At 41.0% G+C, this 26,217-nt stretch overlaps 1 protein-coding gene across 5 annotated transcripts in view; it reads left to right on the top strand.

Moving 5' to 3' along the window:
• The first annotated feature begins 6,766 nt into the window (after positions 1–6,766).
• Positions 6,767–26,217, top strand: part of TMIGD3 (transmembrane and immunoglobulin domain containing 3) — an 85,056-nt gene continuing 65,605 nt past the window's right edge. For 2 of the 5 annotated variants that reach the window (NM_001302790.1, NM_001302788.1), the window contains exon 1: positions 6,767–6,842. Coding sequence is in view for 4 of the 5 variants with exons in the window: in NM_001302788.1 (NP_001289717.1) it covers positions 6,799–6,842 (44 nt within the window). In the remaining variant the exon portion in view is untranslated. Of the gene's footprint in view, positions 6,906–26,217 lie in introns of all 5 variants that reach the window. The other 3 variants (NM_001302789.1, NM_001302787.1, XM_078329240.1) reach the window with 2 other exon arrangements.

Raw genomic sequence — 26,217 nt, 5'->3', positions numbered from 1 at the left:
GAGCAGGAGGCAAGAGATGGCTCCTTGCCTCTTACGTGGCCTCTGAGGCTTGGTTTTGAAGCCTGTTTCCAGGAAGATCTGCCACACTCTCCAGTCACAACACACATGGCAGCAAGAGCAGGGTGCTGGCTATTTGCTCACAGGGCACTTGAGATCTCATGCCAAAACACAAGTTAGGTTTGCATGTCCGCTGGGACATTAAGAAGGTTCCCTTCTCTACACAGTCAGGGCATAGGACTCAGCAGTTTCCTCCATGACATACTATACTTTGCTTTTATTTTTTCTTTGTCCAAGTGGAAGGAATACCACAGAGACTCCTCTTCTCACTGGGAAAAGACTTTTTAATTTTCCTTGTTAATCAGAACCTTCCAGTGAGACCTTTGAATTCTTGTGTTTCCCAAACATTTTATGGATCCAAAAGTGCTGAAAAGTGGGGGATTCTGATACTTCTGAGCAGATAGTGCAACTTCCTGTACAGCAAACATGATTCCAAGACTTCCGGGAAGACCTCCTGGCCAAAGGTACCTCCCCATCTTAGAGAATAATTCCTTTATGTGGGCCTTGGAGACATTCATGAAATCTTTGGGGCCCTTAAAATTGAACCCCAGAAAGAAAAAAGTTTAGATCCCTGGACTCACTCAGGTAGAAGACGGCCTAGAAATAATCTAGCTCATTACTTTAATTTTCCAGTTCAGAGACAGAACTTGGTTTGCCTGGGATCTTGCACCCAGTACAGTGGCCGAGCTAGACAACTTCTAAGTACAGGTGACCCTGAATCATGAAGGGGTTAAGTTAGGGATGCTGACCTGGCACAGTTGGAAATCCAGGTGTAACTTTTGACTTTTCCAAAACTTAACTACTAACAGCCTACTGTTAACTGGACGCCTTACTGATAACACAGTCAACATAAATAGTCAGTAATATACAAAATAAAATTTTGCATATGTATTATATAATGTATTCTTATAATACAGTAAGCTAGAGAAAAGAAAATGTTATTAAAATCATAAGGAAGAGAAAATATATTTACTATTCATTAAGTGGAAGTGAATCATCACAAAGGTCTTCATCCTCATCATCTTCACATTGAGTAGGCTGAGGAGAAGGTGGAAGAGGAAGGGTTGGTCTTATTGTCTCTGGGGTGGCAGGGGCAGAAGAGATGGAGGAAGTGGAAGGGAAGCAGGAGAGGCAGGCGTACTCTGTAACTTTTATTGAAAAAAATGTGAGTGGCCCTGTGCAGTTCGAACCTGTGTGGTTTTGGGGTCAAATGTATCACCAGAACTCTTTCGGCATTGTTAGGCCACCTCCCTAATGAATGCGCAAAGAATCACTAGCTAGCTGTGGCTGATATAGTTTGGATGTTTATTTCCTCCAAATGTCATGCTAAAAAATGTGATTCCCAATGTTGGAGGTGGGGCCTGGTGGGAAGTGATTGAATCATGGGGGTGGATCCCTCATGAATGGTTTAGCACCATCCCCTTGGTGATGAGTGAGTTCTTGCTCAGTTAGTTCACTTGAGATCTGGGTGTTTATTTTTTATTTTATTTTATTTTTTTTGAGATGGAGTCTCGCTCTGTCGCCAGGCTGAAGTGCAGTGGTGAGATCTTGTCTCCCTGCAACCTCCGCCTCCCGGGTTCAAGCAGTTCTCCTGCCTCAGCCTCCCAAGTAGCTGGGACTACAGGTGCGCGCCACCACTCCCAACTAATTTTTGTATTTTTTAGTAGAAATGGGGTTTCACCATGTTGGCCAGGATGGTCTCAATCTCTTAACCTTGTGATCCACCCGCCTTGGCCTCCCAAAGTTCTGGGATTACAGGCATGAGCCACCACACCCAACTGAGATCTGGGTGTTTAAAAGAGCCTGCCCTCCTCCCCACCACTTCTGGGTTCCTCACCGGCCGTGTAACCTGCCTATTCCTGCTTTGCCTTGCACCATGAACAAAAGCTCCCTGAGGCCTCACTAGAAGCTGAGTAGATGCCGGGGTCATGCTTCCTGTACAGCCTGCAGAACCATGAGCCAATTAAGCCTCTTTTCTCGGCCAGGCGCAGTGGCTCACACCTATAATCCCAGCACTTTGGGAGGCCAAGGTGGGTGGATCACGAAGTCAAGAGATCGAGACCATCCTGGTCAACATCGTGAAACCCCCGTCTCTACTAAAAATACAAAAATTAGCTGGGCATCGTGGTGCACACCTGTAGTCCCAGCTACTCGGGAGGCTGAGGCAGGAGAATTGCTTGAACCCAGGAGGCAGAGGTTGCGGTGAGCCGAGATCATGCCATTGCACTCCAGTCTGGGTAACAACAGCGAAACTCCATCTCAAAAAAAGAAAAGGCTCTTTTCTTTATAAATTACCCACCCTCAGGTATTCCTTTATAGCAATGCAAGAACAGACTAACACGGTGACTATGAACCTTGGGAGATGACTCTAAGAGTAGCCTAGAGGGGCTAAGGTGTGAGAAGGAAGGAATAAGGCCCAAGGTGGTAAGAGGACACTAAACATCATTCTTGCATTTCCCCTGGAAATGTGGATAAGGAGGCACAGTAATGCCCCAGCGTTCCTGGATATTCTGCTCAGAGGTCAGGCATAGGGAGAAATTGACCATATTTGTCTAAGGATCATTATTAGTCTGCGCAGGCTGCCGTAACAAGGTACCACACACTGGCTGGCTTACACAGCAGAAATTTATTTTTTCATACTTCTGGAGGCTGGATGGCCAAGATTAAGATAAAAGAAAATTTGGTTTCTGGTGAGAACTCTCTTCCTGGCTTGCTGATGGTCACTTTCTCAGTATATCCTGGCAAGGCCTTTCCTCTGTGCCCTGCAGAGGGTTGGGCATGGTGGTGGGGAAGATAGAGAGAGAAATAGAGTAAGAGAGACACATATGGCTGGGCACGACGGCTCACGCCTGTAATCCTAGCACTTTGGGAGGCCAAGGTGGGTGGATCACCTGAGGTCAGCAGTTCAAGACCAGCCTGGCCATCATGGTGAAACCCCATCTTTATTTTATAAACATTTTAAAATTAAAAAAAAAAAGAGAGAGACACATAGATAACTCTGGTGTTTCCTCCTCTTCTTATAAGGACCCCAATCCTATTAGTACAGGGCCCTGCTCTTATGACTTCATTTAACCTCAGTATGTCCTTAAAGACCCTGTCTGCAAATATAGTTACATTTGGGGCTAGGGCTTCAATACATGAATTTTGAGAGGGCACAATTCAGTCCATAATAGGATTGTCATTTTATTCTGGAGAGAATTTCCAGCTAGTAGTAAAGAGTCAATCTTGTGTAGCGATGAGATTTTTAGCAAGAACTGGGTTTGCCATATAAGGTCTTTCTACTTTTTGCTGACAAAATTTCTAGCTTCATGGGACACAAAATATTATCCAAAACCTGTTTTCTACCTAGTGTTTAAGTAATTCACGTATCTTACACATCCTGCTGGTGGCACATCCTTCAGGAAGATACCCAAGCACCTTTCACCTCAGGTGAGTCTAGTGCCCCTCCTCTCTGCACCCACTATTCTCTGTGGATAGAGCTCTTACACCTGCATTCATAAGGTAGTTTTACAATGACCTATTTATCTGTCCCCTACTCTAAATGGTGGATTTCTTGAGGGCAGAGCCTATGTCTGTTCTCATTCATGTTTATATTCCTATGTCCTGCTCAGTGCCCATAACGCAGCAGCTGATACATGTTTAATAGATAAAAACAAAATGGCATTTGAAAACTATCGATACACCACAATGCTAATGAAGCTTAAGTGTCAGGGCCCCTTATTTGCATGAGAACCTACCTAGTGATTTTAAATTCATAATTGAGTAGTATTTTCCTTAAAAAGACCCTCCCTTCTCCCCCACTCCAAAACAAAACAAAAAACAAAACCCAACCAACAACTATAGACATGTAGGCTCCACTAACCTGGGCATGCCCCTGGGTTGCTGAGAGGGAGTGTGGCTCTATTTAATATATTTTCCCTGTTTGCCATTGGAGGACAGGGAACCTCCTCAAATGCATTTCTCCTTTCTTGAAATTATTTTGAGAGATATAATCTTGTCACTTTGCCATTCTCTGATCAAAGGAAATGAAAATGCTGAAGCAACGTACCCAGCAGCATGGAACACGTTGACTGCCGACAATTATATTAATCAAAGACAAACAAGATGCCCGAGTGGAAGTCCAGGAGACGTTTCTTCCCACCAACTATTATTCATAATCTTTATGGTGGGGGGATGTATGGCCATTGAGGTCAGCTCTCACACCCTGTGTTCCTGTAGGAGCTCAGTCATTCGCTTGGACACCCAGCTTTGGAGGGCAGTAGTCGTTTGCTCCTTAGGGCCTACAGTGTTAGGGACTGATCTTTAAGCCATCCTGCTGCCCTCATTCTTCATACCTATCCAATGACAGGTCTAGCCAACCCGATCTCTCATACTGTCTCACATTAGCCCGCTTCTCTCTTCTCCTCCACTGTCACTGCCCTCGATTCTTGCCTTGTTTTAGTAATCAGCACCAACTGGTCTTCCTTCTTCCATTCTAGCCTCACTTCAGTTTATGCTCCACATGACAGCCAGAGTGACCTTTTCAACAATCCCAGCTGGCGGGGTGTCTTCCCTCGGTAACTCCCTATTACACTCATGATAAAGCTCGAGTTCCCTTGAATTACACACAAGACATTCAAGCCCAGCCTCTGTTGACTTTTTCTTCCTCATCTCTGCCTACCCTCTTGCTGGCGCTTCAGGACTCATCATTCTGAATTATTTGTACCTCCTCGAAGGTGCCATGCTCTCTGAAATCTGGACGTTGGCACATGTAGCCCCTCTGCCTTGAGGCTTCTTCCATATCCCTGGCTTGTCTCTTCCATTCAGTTTAAATTAGTGCTGTCCAGTCGAAATATTATGTGAGCCACATATTTATTTAATTGTAAATTTTGTAGTACCCACGTTTTATTTATTTTTTCTTTCTTTCTTTTTTTTTTTTTTTAAAAGACGGGGTCTCGTTATGTTGCCCAGGCTGGAGTGCAGTGGCTATTCACAGGCGCGATTCCACTACTGATCAGCACGGGAGTTTTGACCTGCTCTGTTTCTGACCTGGGCCGGTTCACCCCTCCTTAGGCAACCTGGTGGTCCCCCGCTCCCGGGAGGTCACCATATTGATGCCGAACTTAGTGCAGACACCCGATCAGCATAGCGCACTACGGCCCAGAACTCCTGGACTCAAGGGATCCTCCAGCCTCAGCCTCCTGAGTAGCTGGGACTATAGGCATGCGCCACCGGGACTGGCAGTAGCCACATTTTAAAAAAGTAAAAGTAAAAAGTACCTGAGCACTACAAAGCAATCATGAAATCTTAAGGGACGCGATGGCCAAAGTGGAAGTAGTCCTATCAAAACTGTAAGGTTGAACTTAAGGGAAAAATGTTTCCCACGGCTTCAGTTTTATATTTAAATTAATTAGTATTAAACATTTGGTTCCTGGTCATACTAGTCGCATTTCACATCCTTAAGTCTCTTTCCGAATGGCACAGGTTTAGACTTCACTTTCTCTGGCATCCCATCTGCAGTCGGTGCCCTCCCTGTGTTACTATAATAATCAGGGCTTACCCCTCTCACAGTACCAGTTACACTGTGATATAAGCTGTCTGCTTACTTGTCTCTGTTCTTCATCGGACCCAGCTTCTTGACAGTAACGCCTTTGTCTTATTTATCTCTGTATCATCAGCATGCAACAATTCTGGCCTAAAATAATTGCTTGATTTGTTTGAACGAGGTTGAATGCCCGAAAAACAACAATCTTCTGTGGGCCTACAAGGCATTACAAAATCAGGTCCTTCACTTGCTCACTCTGACCTCATCTACCACATTCCCCTTTGTTCATTCTGCTCCAGCCACGCTGGTCTCCTTCCCATTCCATGAATAACCTAAGGATGAGTGGAGCTTAGGGCCTTTGCACTATGTTCTTTGTGCCTGGAAAACCCTTGCCTTGTGGGCAAATTGGCTTTCCTTCTTCCCTTATTGCATTTAGGGGGTTCATTAAATCTGCCTTCCCTGACCAACCTCTTTCCAAAATAGATCCCAATCTACCAGTTAATTTCCTAAGTTTATTTTTCATCATAATGCCCATCACCATTTGGCATGTTATTTATTTAGTTAATCTGACTGTCCCCACTGGAATTCTAGTTTCATGATAGCAAGCACTTTTTCTGGGGTGATCAGGGAAGCATTCACCCAACTAGGTTTTTTTTTTTTTAAAGAGTTGGGGTCTTGCTCTGTTGCCCAGGCTGGAGTGTAGTGGTGGTGCGATCATGGCTGACTGCACCTTCAATTCCCAGGACTTAGGTGATCCTCCTACCTCAGCCTCCCAAGTAGCTAGGAATATAAGTATGAGCCACCATGCTAGGCCTATACTCCCAACTTAGAATAGGTTCTGGCACCTAACAGGTACTTGATAAATATTTATCACTGAAAGAAAGTTAGACTATCACAGAGAAGGTTAGGGAATGGGAAAAGGCAATAAGATACTCAGAAGTAGAGTTCCAGAAATCTCAATACTTCTCCCATTTCAAGTTTACAATGTCCAAATGGCTTGGAAAGTGACACGATGACCAGCTTTTCATTGGTTTATGTGTAAAACTTGAAGCAGGAGTAACAGGATAGTCATGAGTTTTAGGAGCTCGTGAATGGTACAATTTTGCCACCCCCAAAATTAGGGGATTCCTGGTTTTCTACAAGCAGAAGGGTTGGATGAGTGGAATGTTGCTGTTGGAAGCTTCTGTGGCAGTTGGGAGAGATCGCCAGTTGGACCGATGGAAGGGAGTCCAGCAGGACCCATCGAGCAGAAGGAGGCCAGGTGGGAAAGCTCCCGGGAAGAGCAGCCAGGACCGGCATGGGGTTGCTCAAGTCCTGAGTCACAGTGAGTCATAGCAGAAAATAGAGTTGCTGGGACAGAGAGATTGGGGTCTGAGTCTGCACACTGACCACTTTGGAACATCTGTCAGTGACATGGGGCAAGCTACTCACTCAATGCTTCATCCCAGCTTGTAAAATAGGGATAATTTGTATTTCACACGGTCGTGAATATGACGTGAGATAATTCATGTGAAAATGCTCTGTGAACTCGAAAGTGTTTGATAAATACAAGTTATTAGCTCTGGAGGCATTTTTTTCTGGTGAAGCCTCTTGTCTGCCCACCCTACACCTTCGATCATTGAATTTATTGTATATAACTCAGGGCTCCTGTAAACTTTTATTCTGTTATAAAACTCAGGCTTGTTTCTCCTGAATGTCCCTCAAGGTTCAGAAAAACAAAGCTCAATCTGGCCTTGGAGCACTTCAAGAGCCACATCCTGACATTTCAAGGAATACAGTTTTCAAGTTATCTCGTATGTGAATGTCTTATCTCCCCAGATAAAGTGTAAGCTGCTTGTTGTTAAGAGCACAGACTTCAGGCCAGGTGTGGTGGCTCACACCTGTAATCCCAGCACTTTGGGAGGCCAAGGCAGGCGGATCACGAGGTCCAGAGATTGAGACCAGTCTGGCTAACATGGTGAAACCCCGTCTCTACTAAAAATACAAAAAAAAATAGCTGGGCGTGGTGGTGGGTGCCTGTAATCCCAGCTACCTGGGAGACTGAGGCAGGACAATTGCTTAAACCCAGGATTCCAAGGTTGTAGTGAGCCGAGATGGCACCATTGCGCTCCAGCCTGGGCAATAGAGCAAGACTCCATCTCAAAAAAAAAAAAAAAAAAAAAAAACGAAAGAAGAGCACAGACTTCGGTACTGGGTTTAGTACTGAAGATCCTGTCTCAAAAATAAATAAATAAATAAATAAAAATAAAAAGAATTTTTTAAATTTTTATTTATTTTTGAGACAGGATCTCACTCTTTCGCCCTGGCTGTATTACAGTGGTGCTAATCATGGCTCATTGTGGCCTCGACCTCTGGGGCTAAATTGATCTTCCCACCTCAGCCACCTGAGTAGCTGGAAGTATAGGCAAATGCCACTGCATCCAGCCTCAGTTTTGGGTTTAGGGTTTAGCTCTACTTATTTACCAGCCATATAGGACTTTGGGTAGGTTACTTACTCTCTTTAAGCCTTAGTTTTCTCTTCTACACTACTGACATTATAATAGTCATTTATAAAGGACTGTTGCGAGAATTAGCAAAGATAATCCATCTAAAGTTCTTAACCCAGTACCTGGTACATAGTAAGAGACTAATCCGTCTTGGTGATAGCTACCAGCACAAGGCGAAGCATCTACTGGTATCGGGCTTTTCCAAAATACTTGATTGATTGAGAACTGAAAGTAAACCAAAGAAAACAGAGTAATTCAAAACGAATCTTAGTTTTAGTCTCCCAGCCTATCAAGAGGATCTGGAAGGTGTATGGCCTCCTGAGCCAGGCAGGGAAGTAAACAACAATACAGAGGCAATTTATTTTCTTGGGCTGACAATGGATAAATTTCATTTGAAACATGGCCGTGCGTTTAGGCAGAGGAAGGGGATATGGGCTATTTTAGTCCTGAAATGTTGATGGGATGTTTATGAAACACAAGTATGGTGCAGCATGCCACAAATTGTTTAGGACATTTCCCACTTTCAGATCATCTGTCACATTTTCAGACTACATATTCTGATAGTTGTTCAGAAAATCTGATGGACACAAACGCAGGTGTACATGACCAGTGATGATTAACATTTTATTTCTATGGTTATTTATGTAATTTATCCATACAGATGACAGTTTTAAAACTCTTACTGGATTCTACCAACAGGTTTTCGGGGGCAAAGATAAAGTGTAATTCTGAACCTCCTATTCCGGTTGAGGAAACAGACACGTAACTGTATTGAAATGCTGAAGTGCCGTTTTAGGGGTTATGTACAAAATGATGTGGGTACGGAAGACGGGGGAAGATGTGGTGGGGCCAGGACACATTTCACAGAGGAAATGACAGATCTGAAGAATAGCTAATATTTTTCCATGCTGCCCACGAGAAAAGGCCATCTCATAGAAAAGAAATGGCATAAGCAAAGACCTGGAGACACATTGAATACAGGGTGGGGTGGCTGTTGCAGCTGAGAAAAAGACTGAAAAGTTAATTTGGGTTCAGAGATTGGAGGGTTTGAATTCTGTCCTAAGCAGAAATCTAAGCTAGGGATGACCTGGTGTCAGAGGGGAAACGCAGTAGGGAGAGGCCAGGGGCAGAGAGGAGATGGGGAGGAGTGTTGAAAGAGTCCAAGCCAAAAATGATTGGCCCTGAATTAGGACTGTAGCCATGGGAATGGAGAAAGGGGGTTAAATCCAGACATAATTCTGACAGAATGGACCCAACACAGGGCCCTCCTCATGTTATACGTACTCACACATACACACAAATCCACACACATATGAGAGAAAGACTCCACTAAGAGATACTTCTGTAAATGAGAAGGAGAAATCACAAAAAATTCTATAGGAGTGAGCAGTAGGAGAGAAGAGTAATGGCCTATGATTGAATAAAACTCTGTGACCTTGTGCTCTGTGTTCGACCTGACCATGTAACCTTGACGTGGAACCTATGAACTCTGTATCTCAGTTTGTTTCCTCCTTCTTCCTCCCTTTTTCCCCCAACAAGTACACAATCTGCTTCCCTGTCACATAGGAATTTTAATAATAGCTGTCAGCTGGTCACCAGATCTTCCATCTAAAATTAACAATTGGAGCCAGGCACGGTGGCTCACGCCTGTAATCCCAGCACCGGGAGGCTGAGTCGAGCAAATCACTTGAGCCCAGGAGTTTGAGACCAGCCTGGGAAACATGGCAAAACCCCATCACTATGAAAAAACTACAAAACTTAGCCAGGTGTGGTGGTGTGCACTTGTACTCCCAGCTACCTGGGAGGCTGAGGTGGGAAGATCATTTAAGCCTGGGAGGTTGAGGATGCAGTGAGCCATGGTGATTTTGCATGCCACTGCACTCCAGCCTGGGTGACTGAGGGAGACCCTGTCTCAAAAACAAACAAACAAACAAGATTGTGTAGGGAGGAGCTTTGAAGATGGAAAGTTCTATTATTTTCTCTTTCAGGGTATAGTCCTCTTTCAAGTCAGTCTTGCTCACTAGACGCCAGGTAAACGTCAGCCTAGTATAGAATGGGCTTTCAGAGGATGACAGCACTCTTTCACCTGACTTCTGGACCAGCCAGAGAACTGGTGCAGTTGTTGCAGGAGGAAGAGCTAATTGGGCCACAGGTCCTGAGGCAGGAAGAAAAGGTGCTGTGGTGCGTGTGTGTAATCCCAGCACTTTGAAGGCTGTGGCTGGAGTATTATTTGAAGCCAGGAGTTCAAAACCAGCTTTGGCAACAAAGCGGGTCCCTGTCTCTCCAAAAAATAGAAAAAAAAAAAAAGCCGAATGTGGTGATGCATGCCTGTAGTCCCAACTACACAGGAGGCTGAGGCAGAAAGAGTGCTTGAGCCCAGGAGTTCAAGGCTGCAGTGAGCTTTGATTGTGCCATTGCGCTCCAGCCTCGGTGACAGAAAAACTGTCTCTAATAAAGAAAACATTTTTAAAGTATTTATTGGATATTATGTGCCTGCTACCAAAGTCTTCTTTCACTCTGTTCCACGTAATCTATTCATTTACCCAACAAATATTTGTTAAGAACTCAATGAATACCAGCACCTGCCTTAGGCCTTAGGGATATGGAAACAATAAATGAGATCAGGACTCTCTACCTCTGCCCTCACTCTCCATTCTTGATTTTAGCCAAAAGGCTGAGAACAATTGACATCACTGTCTTTGTTAGGTCAACTCTAAAGATGATAAGACAAGGTTGGGATTGTGTGTAGGTGGGGAGTCTTCTCCTGCGATCTCTTGTGTTTAGATAAGAATGCTAAGAGAATGCTAAACAATTTTGTCAGTCTCACCAACTAAATTGGGATCTCTGAGTTTCCAATGCTCAGCCTATTACCTAACACATAAACAATGCTCAGTAAAAGAGTGTTGAATGAAAAAAAATTGCCCGCTCTGAGAGGCAATTTTTAACTCGGTGTTTGATGTGTCAAGAATCTTTGACCTTGAAGTGTGGGACAGGACAACTGATAAGTGCTAAATCCTACTGTGAAAATGCCACTGTTCGGAGTTGCAGAAATACAAGGCGTGCATGAGAGTAGACTTAGTAATTTATGCTGCATCTTTTATTTCACAGCAACAGGTGACCCAACACTCAGTCTCTCCCAGCATTGAGATCTGAAGCCACCGCATAGCTAGATTTATGTCATGACTTTTAGCCAATTAAAGGAAGGAAAGTTTTAAGTTAAGCTGTCATTTTCTTTCCCCAAGACTAGGAAGGCAGTGATAGCAAAAAGAATGTGGATGTTTTAAATATTATTAATAATAATTTTATATTTGTATAATGCTTATACTTTTCCAAAATATAGTTTGTGTCACTGGATACCATTTGACTATATCACATGATAGATAGTATTGAAATTATGGTCACCTTTCCAGATAAGAAAAAGGAGGCAAAATGAGAATAAATGATTTACCTAAAGACACACAGCTGGGTACTGGGAGAATTGGAATACAATTCAAATCTCTTGATGACCAGTATTATGCTGACTTCCATATTTGGTTTTGGAGGCACTAAGTTCCATAAGGAAAAGGATATTGTCTAGGTCACTGTTGAATGGTGGGTGGTCAATAAACATTAGTTTAATGTGTGAAATATGTGCAGTGGTGCGATATTGGCTTACTACAAACTCAGACTCCTGGGTTCAAGCAATTCTTATGCCTTATGGGATATACATACAGCTATAGGATATACATACAGTATATCTATATCTTATGGGATATACATACAGCTATAGGATATACATACAGTATATCTATATCTTATGGGATATACATATAGCTATAGGATATACATACAGCTATAGGATATACATACAGTATATCTATATCTTATGGGATATACATACAGCTATAGGATATACATACAGTATATCTATATCTTATGGGATATACATACAGCTGGGACTACAGGAATACATCACCATGCTCAGCTAATTTTTGTATATTTAGTAGAGACAGGGTCTTGCCATGTTCACCAGGCTGGTCTCAAGTGATCCTTCTGCCTTGGCCTCCCAAAGTGCTGGAATTACAGGTGTGAGCCACTGTGCCTTGCCTGTCTGTTCATTTTTGATAGCCTCTATTTCTTTTCTCCTATTTTCAATTAATTATCTTACTTTTAAAAGTGTTATACATACTTAAAAGTATTCTGTAGCCATTAATAACTACGTTTAAAGTCTTGGTAGGTAATTTTTTCCTTACATGGTGTTTCTGCTGTCTCTTATTCAGGGAATTTTGTTTCCTCATGTATTTTGTGATTTCTGAAAATTGTGAGCAAACATTTTTTGCAACTTTTTTAGATTCTTAGATTCCTGAGTGGAGAGAATTTGTGTTTGCTTTTGCCAGGGCCTTGGGGTGATGCAACCTGGATCACTTTGAAGGGACATGAAAGAAATGTGAGCCAGGTGTGGTGGCTCACAACTGTAATCCCAGCACTTTGAGAGGCCAATCCGAGTGGATCACAAGGTCAGGAGTTCAAGACCAGCCTGGCCAAGATGGTGAAACCCCGTCTCTACTAAAAATACAAAAACTAGCCAAACATGGTGGTGGGCGCCTGTAATCTCAGCTTCTCAGGAGGCTGAGGCAGAGAATTGCTTGAACCCGGGAGGCAGAGGTTGCAGTGAGCTGAGATTGCACCACTGCATTCCAGCCTGGGTGACAGAGTGAGACTCTGTCTCCAAAAAAAAAAAAAAAAAAAAAAAGAAACGTGAATTCAGGCTGTAACCTTATCAGAGGTCTCACACGTGGTTAAAAATTTTCAAGAGAAGACTTTCGGACCTTGTACCAAGTGCCATTATTTTTTTACTAGACTCCTTTGAGGGGTATATGTGTGTCTCTTTTAACTATTCCCTGAGGATGTGATCCTTTGCAATCCTGGATAAATGTTTGGGTCTCTAATCTTAGTTTTGAATTTGTGTAGACCTGAGACTTATTGTCATGCGGCCAAGTGACCACTGAAACAAGGGCTCTGGATTACTGTGGACCAGCAAATGTTCCAGAACAGGTACCAGCTTTAGCATTCACCCTCCTCTTGAGATCTGTGCTGTGCCTCTTTTGACCTTTGACTATTTCTTATATTTTCTTGTCAAAGAAAAGATGTTTTTAATTTTTTATGTGGAAGTTTTGAGAGGTTTTTTTAAAAAAAGGTTTTTCAAATTCCTCTGTAATACTAAGTTCCTCCATGGGTTCTTACACTTCTAAATTCCGGGATGTTTCTAACTTGATGTATGTTTTTATGTGTATTAATTCAATTTTCACAACAAGTCTATGAGATAGATATTATCATTATAATCATTCCCATTTTAAAGATGGAGAAATTGAGGCATAGAGAAGTTGAGTAATTTGCCCAAGGCCACATAGCTAATAAGTGGTGGTAATCTAAATCTGGGAATTCTGGCTTTTAGTGCACGTAACCATTCCAGTCAGTCACATTCAGTTTCTGCTTTGTGCCTGAACTCCTCCTTCTGGCTTACAATCAGAATGGGGAAGCAATGTATACCCATGTGGAACCACTGGAAAATAACACAATATATACTCAAACTCTTTGTATAGATTCTTAAATTCTACAGATGTTTGCAGGAAGAGTGATCAATGAGGAAGTTTCTTGGCAGTTTTGAACTCGAAGTAGGTGTTAAGAGATGGATTTGAGTTGACTAAACAGGAAAAAAGGGGAAAGGAAAGGAATTCCGATAAAAAGTAAAGTGGAATTTGAGCCTAATGTCAGAGGTAGAAAAGAACATGACAGTGTATGTGTAAAAATACTGGCCTATGAAGCAGAAAGTCATCTTCAAGAAGAAATAGACATTCAGCTGAGTAGGTAGGAAGGATCCTGAAAGCCAGATAAAGAAATTTAGGTCTAATCAGTAGAAATTAGGTTTAAGGAAGATGCCTTTGTAACAGCATACTGGTTGGAAGTTGTCAAAAACTGAAACAGCTGAGATTTTACTCTACACGTAAGCTTAGAAGTTATCCTGTTGCCAGGATGATGGTAGAGGACATGAGACCTCCTGAGTCAGAGACAAAGGACTCTATTACTCACAGGACAGGGGCAGCATGAATGTCAGTTTCATGTCCATTCCCCTTGCTCTTCAAATTCCATAGAGGTGATGTAAAACGAATGCTGTATATGTCGTGAGTTTTTGCCAAAGCTGAGGAATTCCAAGCCTGGGAAACTCACATTTTCTATAATGGAATGTATGCATACCTGCCTGGCCTTTGCCTTGGAGAAAGACCTTTTAATTATACGGTGCAATAAACAAACCTGTTCTCTGCTCTAGAGAAAGACAGTCCAAAAATAAGGCCATCTGTTCCTCTGGGGAAGAAACATGAAAAACTGTTTCCCGACAGCAGTCATCTGAGAAGTAGTAATCTGAGCATTAATTGTTTAGGACGTTTTCATGTAAGCTCCACAAAAGTGGAGCTCTTACTGTTGTCAGTCTTGCTCACTGTAATAGTCCTAGAGATGAGTGTATAACCTTAGAAAATGTTCGATGGATGTATTTAGTGCGTAACAATTTTTGAATGTTCACTATATGCAGGCCTAGTACTAATCACTTGACAAGTGCTAACTCATTTAATCCTCATAGCAATAAATACTTTTATTATCTCATTTTACAGATGGTGAAACTGAGGCCTAAACCATTTTAATTGACTTGCTCTAGGTCATACGTATAGATTCCAGAACACCAGCATACGATTCCGGAACTGGTGGTTTTAAATAGTATAAGAAATTGCCTCTCAGGGCCGGTCTGGTGGTGGTAGTGACTAAGAAAAACAGATAAAGGTTACCTTTAAAGGAATAACTGGCTAACTTTGGTGATTTTCTGAATATAGTAGATAAAAAGTGGGTGAGTTGCGGTCTCTGTGAAGATGGTAGAGTAAGGTACTCTGAAAATGAACTCCACCATAAAAACAACTACAAAGCTGGCAAAAGGATCAGAATCTACTTTTTCAGAACCTGGAAATTAACCAAATGCTTGCAGCAACTCAGGGAACATGTATTCAGGAAAAATAGCTGAGTTTTCTTTCTTTTTTTTTTTGAGACGGAGTTTCGCTCTTGTTACCCAGACTGGAGTGCAATGGCACGATCTCGGCTCACCACAACCTCCGTCTCCTGGGTTCAGGCAATTCTCCTGCCTCAGCCTCCTGAGTAGCTGGGACTACAGGCTCGCACCACCATGCCCACCTAATTTTTTTAAATATTTATAGTAGAGACGGGGTTTCACCTTGTTGACCAGGATGGTCTCGATCTCTTGACCTTGTGATCCACCTGCCTCGGCCTCCCAAAGTGCAAGGATTATAGGTGTGAGCCACCGCGCCTGCCCTAATACCTGAGTTTTCATAGGAGAGACAGATTTGTGACGTTATAACTTGCTATCCAGCTCCCCAGCTCAGTGGTAGCCTTGAAAATAACAGCCTGCATTCTAGCACCAGTATCAGAAGAAGTCGAATGAATGTCGTCGTTTGGAAGTATTTGTCCTTGGTTGATTGTCTGATGACTCCCTAAGAAACAGGCTCAAAAATCATGTTTTATCTTGTTTCAGAGCTTGCCCAGCCCTAAAGCCACTATCCGGAGTCACTTGAAAGCACAGGTAAATGTTTTAGCCTTTGTTACAGAGACAATGGATGACAGTTGGGGCAAACAATGGACGAACCACATATCTTGGGAGGAAAGCCTAAATGAAATTCTTCAGCAAGCAAGGACTTTGCAACGCTCTTATATTTCTGGGAATTTAGAAGCCCAGGTGCATGCCGAGGACTATTAACATGCTCAAGAAAGACCAGAGAAAGTCCCCACGGCTCCCCTCTTGTTTAGCTGAGCAAACAAAGTGAAGGCCAAGGCCAAGTGGTAAACTGCTTGGTGGAGTGCTGAAGGCACGCCCCAATAAAGACACAGAATCTCTCTGTAAAGACTGATTTACCTGGAGAACTTTTTTGCTCCAGGTGTTTAAGGAAATCTTTGTCCAATCATTAGCTGACCACTAAGTTAACAGAACAGAGACTTCAGTGGCTGTACATCAAAAGACTATAGACTTTATATAATTAGTTGAGAAAACTCACGAAACAAACTTGCTATGGCAAGCAGCAACAACAAAGCCTATGGATGGATTAGAACTTGATTTCTAGATTTGCCAAATTATTCAAAATGTCCAGTTGTCCATTAAAAATTATGAGACGTGCTCAGTGCATTAATCCATTTTTGCACTGCTGTAAAGATACTACCCAAGACTGGGTAATTTATAAAGGAAAGTGGTTTAATCGACCCGCAGTTCCAGATGGCTGGGGAGGCCTCAGGAAACTTACAATCATGGCAAAAGGGGAGGCAGGCTCATCTTACATGGCAGCAAGAGAGAGAGAGAGAGAAAGAGAGCGAGCGCACCTATATGTCAGCACAGGAAAAACTACCATTTATAAAACCATCAGATCTCAGGATAATTCACTCACTATCACTAGGGCAGCTTAAAGGAAACTGCCCCAATAATCCAATCATTTGCCACCAGGTCTCTTCTTAAATATCTGAGGATTACAATTCAAGATGAAATTTTGGTGGGGACACAAAGCCTAACCATATTGCAAATAAATAAGAAAGTGTGGCCCATTCACTGGAAAAAAATCAATAGAAAGTGTTCTTGAGGAAGCTCAGGCATTGGCTTACCAAACAAAGATTTTAAATTAGCTATTTAAAATGTGTTCCGGCCAGTCGTGGTGGCTCACACCTGTAATCCTAGCACTTTGGGAGGCCAAGGTGGGTGGATCACCTGAGGTCAGGAGTTCAAGACCAGCCTGGCCATCATGGTGAAACCCCATCTTTATTAAAAAAAAAAAAAATAAAATAAAATGTGTTCAAAGACTTAAAAGAAACCATATCTCAAGAACTAAATAAAGCATGAAAATGATGCCTCATCAAATAGAGAATATCAATAAGGAGGTAGAAATTATAAAAAGAAACCAAATGAAAATTCTAGAGTTGAAAAGTATAATATTTAAGTTAAAAATTTACTAGGGGGGCTCAATAACAAAGCTGAGGATGCAGAAGAAAGAATCAGCTACTTCAAGATAAATCAATTGAGATTATCCTATTTGAGGAACAGAAAGAAAAGAGAAAAATGAACAGGGCCTAAGAAACCCATGGGACATCATTAAGCAAACTAAGATATGTATAATGAGAGTTCCAGAAGTAAGGAGAGAGGGAGAAAAGAGGGCAGAAAGAATATTAAAGAAATAATGTCCAAAAATTTCACAAATTTGATGAAAAATATTAATCTACCACTACAAGGAACACAAAAAACTTCAAGTAGGACAAATTCAAACAGATCCACATCCAGGCACATCATAAACTCTCAAAAGCTCAACATGGAGACTCTTAAAAGCAATGAGGAGCAATATATCATATTCAAGGGATTTTTAATAAAATTAGACTTCCCATCAGAAACCACAGATGCCAGAAGGCAGTGGCAATACATACTAAAAATTCTATATTTGGCAAAAATATCCTTCAGAAATGAAGAAATTAGGACATTTTCAGATAAATAAAAACTGAGTTTATTGCTAGCAAATTTGCCTTACAAGAAATGCTAAAGAGAATTCTTTAGGCTAAAGTAAGAGTAACTAGAGTAACTCAAATCCACAAGAAGAAATAAAGCACAGGCTGGGCATGGTGGCTCACACTTGTAATCCCAACACTTTGGGAGGCTGAAGCAGGTGGATCACTTGAAGTCAGGAGTTTGAGACTAGCCTGACCAACGTGGTGAAACTTCATCTCTACTAAAAATACAAAAATTAGCCAGGTGTGGTGGTGTGCACCTGTAATTCCGGCTACTTTGGAGGCTGAGGCAGGCTAATCAATCGTTTGAACCCAGGAGATAGAGGCTCAGTGAGCTGAGATTGCACTACTGCACTTCAGCCTAGGCTACCCCCCCGAAAAAAGAATACCGGTAATGATAACTACAAAGATAATTATAGAAGACGTTATTAATGTATTTTTGTTTGTAACTCCTTTTTTAAAATCTGATTTAAAATACAACTACATAAGGCAATAATTATAAATTTATGTTGATGAAAAGCAATTTATTAAGATGCAATTGTGGGAATAACAGCATAAAGGAAGAAACTGAACTATATAGGAGCAAAATTGTGTATAATATTAAAAGCAAGTTGGTATTTCTGAATTACATTGTTATAAATTAAAATGTTAATTATAATTCCCAGGGAAGGCTGGACATGGTGGCTCACACCTGTAATCCCAACACTTTGGAGGCCAAGGCGGGTGGATCACCTGAGGTCAGGAGTTCAAGACCAGCCTGACCAACATGGTGAAACCCCGTCTTTATTTATAAAATTTAAAATTAAAAAAAAGAAAAAATTTCCAGGGAAATCACCAAGAAAATAACTCAAAAGTATGCAGTAAAAGAAATGGTAAAGGAATTAAAGTGATGCCCTAGAAAAGCATCTATTTAACACAGAAGAAAGTAGTAATGGAGGAACTGACGTACAAAAAAGATATAAGACATATACATAATGTATAGCAAAATGACACGTGAGCCCTTTCTTTTCAGTAACTACATTAATGTTAATGAAATTCTCCAATTAAAAGGCAGAGGTCAGAAGAATGAATTAAAAGAAACATGATGCAACTATATGCTCTTTCTAAAAGTCTCCCTTTAGATTTAAAGACACAAATGGGTTGAAAGTAAAAGAATGGAAAAAGGTAAGTATTTTCTGCAAACAGTAGCAAAAAGAGAGTTGGCACAGCTATCCTAAAACCAGACAGATGTATCAGGCTTTAGGACAAAAATCGTCATGACAGACAAAGAAGGCCATTTTATAATGATAAAGGAGTCAATCCACTAAGAAGATATAACAATGGGGCCGGGCGCGGTGGCTCAAGCCAGTAATCCCAGCACTTTGGGAGGCCGAGGTGGGTGGATCACAAGGTCAGGAGATCGAGACCATCCTGTTCAACATGGTGAAAGCCCGTCTCTACTCAAAATACAAAATATTAGCTGGGCATGGTGGCGCGTGCCTGTAATCCCAGCTCCTCGGGAGGCTGAGGCAGGAGAATTGCCTGAACCCAGGAGGCGGAGGTTGCGGTGAGCCGAGATTGTGCCATTGCACTCCAGCCTGGGTAACAAGAGCGAAACTCCGTCTGAAAAATAAATAAATAAATAAATAAAAAAGAATATATAACAATGATAAACATGGATACATTTAACAATAGATACCCAAATACATGAAGCAAAAAACTGGCAGAATTGAAGGGAGAAACAGACATTTCTACAGTAATATTTGGAGACTTTAGTACCACACTTTCAATAATGTATAGCACAAATGGAAGATCATCAAGGAAGTAAGACTTGACAACACTATAAACCCACTAGACTTAACAGACATCTAAAAAGCACTCCACATAACAACGGCCAAATAACATTCTTCTCAAATGCACATGGGACATTCTCCAGATTAAACTATAAACTAGGCCACAGAGCAAGTCTGAATAAATTTTAAAATGTTGAAATTATATAAAATACGTTCTCTGACCACATTGAGATGAAATTGGGCTGGGTGTGGTAGCATGTGCCTATAATCCCAGCTACTCAGGAGGCTGAGGTGTGAAGATTGCTTGAGCCTAGGAGTTCAAGGCCTGCCTGGGCAACATTGTGAGACCAAATCTTTAAAAATGTTTGGAAGTCAACAACAGCTGTAAATCAGGAAAGTTCCTAAATATATGGGCATTAAACAATATACTTTTAAACAAACAATGGGTCAAAGAAGAAATTACAAGAGACATTAGAAAATACTTGAGTAAATACAAATGAAAACATAACGTAGACAAACTTATGGGATACAGAGAATGCTGGAAGAAAGCTTAGAGGGAAACTTATAATTAGTTGTAAACACCTTCATTAACAAAGAAGAAAGATCTTAACTCAACAACATAATCTTCCATCTTTATAAACTAGAAAACGAGGGGCAGACTGAACCCAAAGCAAGAAAAAGGAGGAAAATAATAAAGATTAGGATGAAAAAAGAGTAGAAAAAGTATTAGAGAAAATCAATGAAACCAAAAGTTGGTTCTTTTAAAAGGTCAGCAAAATTGGCAATCCTTTCTCTATGCTGACCAGAAAAATAGGGAGAAAACAAAAATTACAAAAATCAGGAATGAGAGCAGTCACCTTACTATCAACCTTAAAGAAATAAAAAGAATTATAAGACTGCTGCGAGCAATTGCATGACAACCAATTTTTATAATCTGGAGAAAATGGACAAATTTCTAAAAACATACAAACTACTAAAACTCACTCAAGAAAGAGTAGAAAATCTGGATAGATGTATAAAAAGTAAACAAATTGAGTCAGTAATAAAAAAACTTCCAACAGAAAAAAGCCCAAGACACGGCTGGCTATTGTGGCTCATGCCTGTAATCCCAGCATTTTGGTAAGACAGGGCAGAAGGATTACTTGAGGCCAGAAGTTGTAGACCAGCGTGTGCAACATAGCAAGACCCTGTCCCCACAAAAAATTTTAAAAATTAGCTGAGCATGGTGGTGTGCCACACCCTACCCGACCCTGTCTTAAAAGGTGCAAAAAGACGGGCACGGTGGCTCACGCCTGTAATCCCAGCACTTTGGGAGGCCGAGGCGGGTGGATCACGAGGTCAAGAGATCGAGACCATCCTGGTCAATATGGTGAAACCCCATCTCTACTAAAAATACAAAAAAAATTATCTGGGCATGGTGGCGCGTGCCTGTAATCCCAGCTACTCAGGAGGCTGAGGCAGGAGAATTGCCTGAACCCAGGAGGCGGAGGTTGTGGTGAGCCGAGATTGCGCCATTGCACTCCAGCCTGGGTAACAAGAGCGAAACTCCGTCTCAAAAAAAAAAAAAAAAAAAAGTGCAAAAAAGGAAAAAGACAAGAAAAGAAAAGCCCATGACTAGATGGGTTCATTGATAAATTCTGCCAAGTTTTCAAATAATTATCCTTAAGCTTTCACAAACTTTTTAAAAAAAATGAAGGGAAGGATATACTTCCTAACGCCTGCTATGAGACCAATATTGCCATAATACTGAAACCAGACAAAGACAACAGGGAAAAGAAAATAACAGACTAATATCCATTATGAATATAGCTATAAAAATCTTAACAAAATGCGAACAAATTGACTTCAGTAGCATATGAAAATGATTATCTGAGGGGTCTTCAAAAGTTCATGGAAAACACATATGAGAAAAGAATGCCTGGATTTTAATTTTTTGCACTAAAATAAACTTGCACTACCTTATAACATGTCTGAACAGGATCTAGATTGAGGCACTAAGAAGGATAAGGCATCAGTGTGAAAAGAGCCTCTATTGGAGCACCATGAATTTTGTTAAAATTGAAGCAGGAAGAAACATCACATTTGTAGTGCAGCTTGAGTTGGAGAATGGTGAAATCATTGGTGCTTTACAGAAAGGTTATGGGGACAATGCCCCAAAGAATTCAGCAATTTACAAATGGATAACTCGTTTTATGAAAGCATGTGATGATGCTGAATATGAAGCCTACAGTGGCAGACCATCCACATCCATTTATGAGAAAGAAATTTATCTTGTTTGTGCCCTAATCGAAGAGGATCATTGATTAACAGCAGAAACAATAGTTAATGCCATAGACTTCTCAGTGGGTTCAGCTTACCCAATTCTGACTGAAAAATTAAAGTTGTGCAAACTTTCCACTTGATGGATCCCCAAACCATTGTGCCCAGATCAGCTGCAAAAAAGAGTAGAGCTTTCAAAGGACATTCTAAACAAGTAGAATCAAGATCCTGAAGCATTTCTTTAAGGGATTATAACAGGAGATGAAATATAGTTTTACCAGTATGATCCTAAAGACAAGGCACAATCAAAGCAATGGCTACCAAGAGGTACAAAGTGGTCCATGCCGGGTGCAGTGGCTCATGTCTGTAATCCCAGTGCTTTGGGAGGCTGAAGTGGATGGGTCACTTGAGACCAGGAGTTTGAGACCAGTCTGGGCAACATGGTGAAACCCTGTCTCCACTAAAAACACAAAAATTAGCCAGGTATGATGGCACAGGCCTGTAGTCCCAGCTGCTTGGGAGGCTGAGGCAGGAGAATCACTTGAACCTGGGAGGTAGAGGTTGCAGCGAGCTGAGGTCGTGCCATTGCACTCCAGACTGGGCAACAGAGTGAGACTCTGTCTCAAAAGACAGACAAATTAACAAACAAAAAAAGTGGTCCTATCAAGGCAAAAGTGGACTGGTCAAGAGCAAAGGTCATGGCAACAATTTTTTGGTTGCTCAAAGCATTTACTTGTTGACTTCCTGGAGAGCCAAAGAATGATAACATCTGCTTATTATGAGAGTGTTTGAATAGAGTTAGCCAAAGCTTGAGCAGAAAAATACCCAGGGAAGCTCCACCAGAGAGTCTTTCTCCACCATGACGATGTTCCTGCTCATTCCTCTCATCAAACAAGTACGATCTTGTGAAAGTTTTGATGACAAATCATTAGGCATCTATTCTGCAGTCCTGACTTGGCTCCTTCTGACTCCTTTCTATGTCTTAATCCTTAAAACATCCGTAAAAGGCACCAATTTTTCTTCAGTTTATAATGTAAAAAAAAAAAAAAAAATGGCATTGGCATCGAATTTCCAGGACCCTCAGTTCTCTAGGGATGAACTAAGTGGCCGGTATCATCGCTTACAAAAGTGTCTGAAATTGATGGAGCTTAGTGTTGAGAAATTAGTTTCTATTTTATATTTTTAATGCCATTTTTTCACAAACTTTTTGAAGTCTTCTTGTACATCACTACCAAGTGGAGTTTATACCGGAAATGAAAGATTGATTTGATGTGTAAAAATTAATCAATATAGTAAACCTTATTAATAGGATAAAAGGAAAAACTATTATCTTAATAAACACAGAAAAAGCATTTGACAAAATCCAGTGCCCTTTCATGATTTGAAAACACACCAGACCAGAAAAGAAGGGAAATTTTTCAATCTCGTAAAGGCCATCTTTTGAAAACCCCACTGCTAACATTATACTTAATGTTGAAAGATTGAAAATTTCCCCCTAAGATTATGAAAAAAAAAAAAGAAAGGAAAGAATATGACTATTCTCACTACTTCTATTCAATACTCCAATGCTCTTTTGAAAGTTCTAGCCAGAGCATCTAGGCAAAAAAGAAATAAAAGCCATTCATATTGGAAAGGAAGTAAAACTATATTTTTTCATAGTTGATATGATCCATGTATAATTTAAATATAGAAAACCTGAAAGAACACACACACTACACACACACTACACACACACTACACACACACTACACACACAACACACACACTACACACACACAACACACACATACTACACACACACTACACACACTACACACACACTACACACACACACTACACACACTACACACGCACACTACACACACACTACACACACACTACACACACACACTACACACACTACACACGCACACTACACACACACTACACACACTACACACACACTACACACACACACTACACACACTACACACGCACACTACACACACTACACACACACACTACACACACTACACACACACTACACACACACTACACACGCACACTACACACACACTACACACACTACACACGCACACTACACACACACTACACACACACACACACAATTAAATCTAGTAAATGAATTCAGCAAAGTTGAAAGATACAAGACCAATATACAAAAATCAGTTGTATTTTTGTGTTAGCTGTAAACAATCCAACAATGAAAGTAAGAGAATAATTTTATGTACAATAACATCAAAAAGAACACAATACTTGGGCATTATTCCACTTTACACTCCTTAGGATGGCTATTACTAAAAAACAAAACAAAACAAAACCAAAAAATCAGAAAATAACAATGTTGGTGATGATATGGAGAAATTAAATCCCTTGGGCACTGCTAGTGGGAATGTACAGTGGTGTAGCCACTGTGAAAAACAATATGACAATTCCTCAAAAAAATACAAATAGAATCACCAATATGATCCAGCGATTCTATTTCTGGGTATAGATCTAAGATCATTAAAAGTAGGAACTTAAACAGATATTTGTGCACCCATGTTCATACCAGACTTATTCACAATAGCCTAAAGGTGGAAGCAACTAAGTGTCTATCACAGGATGAACTGATAAACAAAACGTGGTATATACATGCAATGGAATAATATTCAGCCTTGAAAAGGAAGAACATTCTGACATATGCTACAAATGAATGAACCCTAAGGACATTATGCTAAGTGAAATGAGGCAGTCACAAAAGGACAAGTATTAGGTGATTTCACTTATATGAAGTACCTGGAGTAGTTCAGTTCACAGAGACAGAAAGTAGAAGAATGGTGCTTCCCAGAGGCTGGGAGAGGGAAGAATGGGGAGTTACTGTTTAATGGGTACAGGGTTTCAGTTTGGGAAGATGAAGACAGTTTTAGAGATGGATAGTGGTAATGGTTGCATAACAATGTGAATGTTCTTAATGCCACTGAGCTGTACAGTTCAAATACTTAAAATGGTAAAACAAAACACCAAACAAATTGAAACAAGAAGAGAGGAAACAAGATGGCAGTACTTTACAAACTGCTCTGCAGTTTTAATGTAAAACCTATAAAAAGTCAAACTGTTTTATTTTTTATTTTTGCAGAAATGGACAAGCTAATCCTAAAATCCACATAGAAATGCAAGAGACCTTGAATAACCAAAATAGTATTGAAAAAGAAATAGTTGAAGGACACACAATTCCAGATTTTAAAACTTAACTACAAAGCTACAGTCTTCTAAAGGGTATAGTATTCACATAAGGCTAGACATATAGACTAATGGAATTAAATTAAAATTCAGAAATAAATCCATCCACCGGTGGACAATTGATTTTCAACAAGGTTTCTAAGACTATTCAAGGGGGGAAAGGACAGTCTTCTCAACAGATAGTGCTGGGACAACTGAATATCCACATATCAAACAATGAAGTCGGACTCCTAGCTTACACTGTATACAAAAATTGCCAGGTGCAGTGGCTTATGCCTGTAATCCCAGCACTTTGGGAGGCTGAGGCAAATGGATCACCTGAGGTCAGGAGTTCGAGACTAGCCTGGCCAACGTGGCAAAACCCTGTCTCTACTAAAAATACAAAAAATTTAGCCAGGTGCGGTGGCACGTGCCTGTAGTCCCAGCTACTCTGGAGGCTGAGGCATGAGAATCGCTTGAACCTGGGTGGTGGAGATTGCAGTGAGCTGAGATCTGGCCACTATACTCCAGCCTGGGTGACAGAGTGATACTCTGTCTCAATTAAAAAAAAAAAAAAAAAACTCAAAATGGATCAAATAACTAAATGTAAGAACTAAAATAATAAAGCTTTTCAAAGGAAACATAGGTGTAAATCTCTGTGACCTTAGATTAGGTAATGGTTTCTTTTTTTTTTTTGAGACAGAGTTTCGCTCTTGTTACCCAGGCTGGAGTGCAGTGGTGCAATCTCGGCTCACCGCTACCTCCACCTCCTGGGTTCAGGCAATTCTCCTGCCTCAGCCTCCCGAGTAGCTGGGATTACAGGCACGCACCACAACGCCCAGCTAATTTTTTGTATTTTTAGTAGAGACGGGTTTTCACCACGTTGACCAGGATGGTCTCGATCTCTTGACGTCATGATCCACCCGCCTCGGCCTCCCAAAGTGCTGGGATTACAGGCTTGAGCCACCACGCCCGGCCTAGGTAATGGTTTCTTAAATATGACACAAAAAGCACAAGCAACAAAAGAAAATAGAGAAGTTAGACTTCATCAAAATTAAAAACTTTAGTGCACCAAAGGGCACTACCAAGAAAGTGAAAGTACAAACCATAGAATGGGGGAAAATATTTGTAAATCATATATCTGATAATAGTCTAGTAGCCAGAATATATAAAGAACTCTTAAAACTCAACAACAAAAGACAAATAATCCAATTTAAAAATGAGCAAAGATATTTCTGCAAACAAGATACACAAATGATCAATAAGCACGTGAAAAGACGCATAGCATCATTGTCATTACACAAATGTAAATCGTGACTGCAGTTGGATACAACTTCACATTCAC

The sequence above is a fragment of the Callithrix jacchus genome, chromosome 7 (assembly GCF_049354715.1).
Source record: "Callithrix jacchus isolate 240 chromosome 7, calJac240_pri, whole genome shotgun sequence".
Classification (NCBI taxonomy): Eukaryota; Metazoa; Chordata; class Mammalia; order Primates; family Cebidae; genus Callithrix; species Callithrix jacchus.
This window is presented reverse-complemented; position numbering and strand designations above follow the sequence as displayed.